The 2,032-nt window shown below is 43.7% G+C and overlaps 1 protein-coding gene across 1 annotated transcript in view; it reads left to right on the forward strand.

The window, feature by feature from the left end:
• The window catches only part of spcs3 (signal peptidase complex subunit 3), a 15,027-nt gene extending 13,287 nt beyond the window's left edge, over positions 1 to 1,740 (forward strand). The window contains exon 5 of the mRNA XM_005951186.3: positions 1,515 to 1,740. Within this exon, the coding sequence (XP_005951248.2) occupies positions 1,515 to 1,647 (133 nt within the window). The 3' untranslated portion in view covers positions 1,648 to 1,740. The remainder of the gene's footprint in view (positions 1 to 1,514) is intronic.
• Positions 1,741 to 2,032: the final 292 nt, after the last annotated feature.

Below are 2,032 nucleotides of genomic sequence, written 5' to 3' on the forward strand. Positions count from 1 at the left end.
AAATCTGCATACTCACTGTAAACCCACTGTTTGTTCGTTTTATCTTGTGCTTTTGTTTTATTGTTCTTCATTGTGTCATTGTTCTATCATGTGTTTTTTATCTATTGTGCAGTGTCCTCGGGTGTCTTGAAAGGCGCTTTATAAATAAAATGTGTTATTATTATTAACTGTTCATTACACTGGCCTCTATTTTTCTCTCTGAGCATAATTGTAACCAGTGTTTCCTAATGCTACACATGTTACCTGATAGGCTCTTCCGATCAAGCTCACATCATCATATTACTTAGTCTTCTTTGGTAGTAGGTGGGCCTCATTAAATACCAACAGGGGTTAGGGGGCCAAGTCTGCTTGGTTCTTGGCTCCACACGGTCACAAAGAACAGGCAGGCATGAACCTCCGATGACATGTTCATCACTCAGACCTAAGTGGACTCATGGAGGCAGACTCTGTCCTCGTTAGCGGCAGCGGTACCATCTATCAGAGGAGATCCTTAGCATTAAACCATCAGCATTGAGCTCTGAATGCACTCAAGACATGATCATTAACGGGCTTAGATCTTAGGACCTGTTCCTCATCTCCTGAATGTTCTAGTTGGGATTGTGACTTCAGCCCATACTTACTGTACAGGCTTTAACTTGGACTTCCATTCATTTTTTTCCTGCCACCTTCAGCTGACACACAAACACAGTCCCTCCCTCACACATGTTCCTTTATGATAAAGCAGGGCTGGATATGGCGACCCTCAGTCCTCCCTTACTTACTAATAGGCCTCAGCTGCCGGGGGATTCCCATGATGCACTGCTTCTTCTTCACTCACTATGTGTTAATACATCTCTCTGCATTTAATCCTTAGTTATTATTAATCTCTGGCTCTCGTCCACAGCGTGTCTTTGTTCTGTCTTCCTTCTCTCACTCACAGCAGATGGCCCCGCTCCTCCCTGAGCCTGGTTCTGCTGGAGGTTTCTTCCTGTTAAAAGGGAGTTTTTCCTTCCCACTGTCACCAAAGTGCTGCTCATAGGGGGTCACATGATTGTTGTTTTTTTTCTGTATTATTGTAGGGTCTTTAACTTGTAATATAAAGCACGTTGAGGCGACAGCTGTGATGTTGTTTGGCACTAAATAAATAAAACTGAACTAAATCAAAGGTAGCGTTTAGCAGCAATGGCTCATAATAAAGCTGTAATGTTGGAGCTTGACTTTAAGAAAAAACATTTGAACCCAAATGTTTGATGTTACAGACGGTAGGACTGATCATGTTTAAAGTCCCCGACTGATATAGAGACAGGTCTACCAGCAGCTCGATGGAAATGGTAACGGTCTCAGAGTCGAGTCCCAGTCTTGAGTTTAAAAAAATGACACGTATGAAATTTGAAACATCCTGAGTATTCTGACAAGGAGATTTGTTTCCCATAATGCAGTTCATTTTTTCCCGGAGCCTTTGTCGTCTCTTATTTCACATGCTTTTCACACACGTTGAACATGATTGGCTGATTGTCATTATTTCTCGTCGTCAGGGCCAATAAGAACATCACCTTGACATTGTCCTGGAATGTAGTTCCCAACGCTGGAATCCTGCCCCTGGTGGCTGGAAGTGGACACGTCAGCATACCTTTCCCAGAGACCTACGAGACCACCAAGAGCTATTAGAGATGCACACATCCAGCATTGACTGTGCTCTGACCGCTGAAACAAGATGTAACTGAGTTTTTGGTTTGTAATAAAAGTTGAAATTGGAACGTGTGTGTTTGTGAAGAACTCTTCTGTGTTCTGACAAGCAAACAGTGATGCTGTCAGCATCGGTGTGTTCATGTGCCTCCGTCTGGTCTGAGGGAGCAGCTCTGGCTAATACAGTGGATGTGTATTCAACTCGCTAGCAGCATGGCCTCTTCACCTCTCCCTCCTGCACTTTCCTGCTCATTGTGTCAGATGTTTAGTTACTCCTCGGCCTCCTTTAGCAGTAATGATATCTGTAACAAATGTAGCATATTTGCAGCTCTGGAGGCCAGGATTACTGAATTGGAGACTCGGCTTC

Source organism: Haplochromis burtoni, unplaced genomic scaffold (genome assembly GCF_018398535.1).
Source record: "Haplochromis burtoni strain Fernald_Lab_line unplaced genomic scaffold, NCSU_Asbu1 Contig_949, whole genome shotgun sequence".
NCBI classification, from domain to species: Eukaryota; Metazoa; Chordata; class Actinopteri; order Cichliformes; family Cichlidae; genus Haplochromis; species Haplochromis burtoni.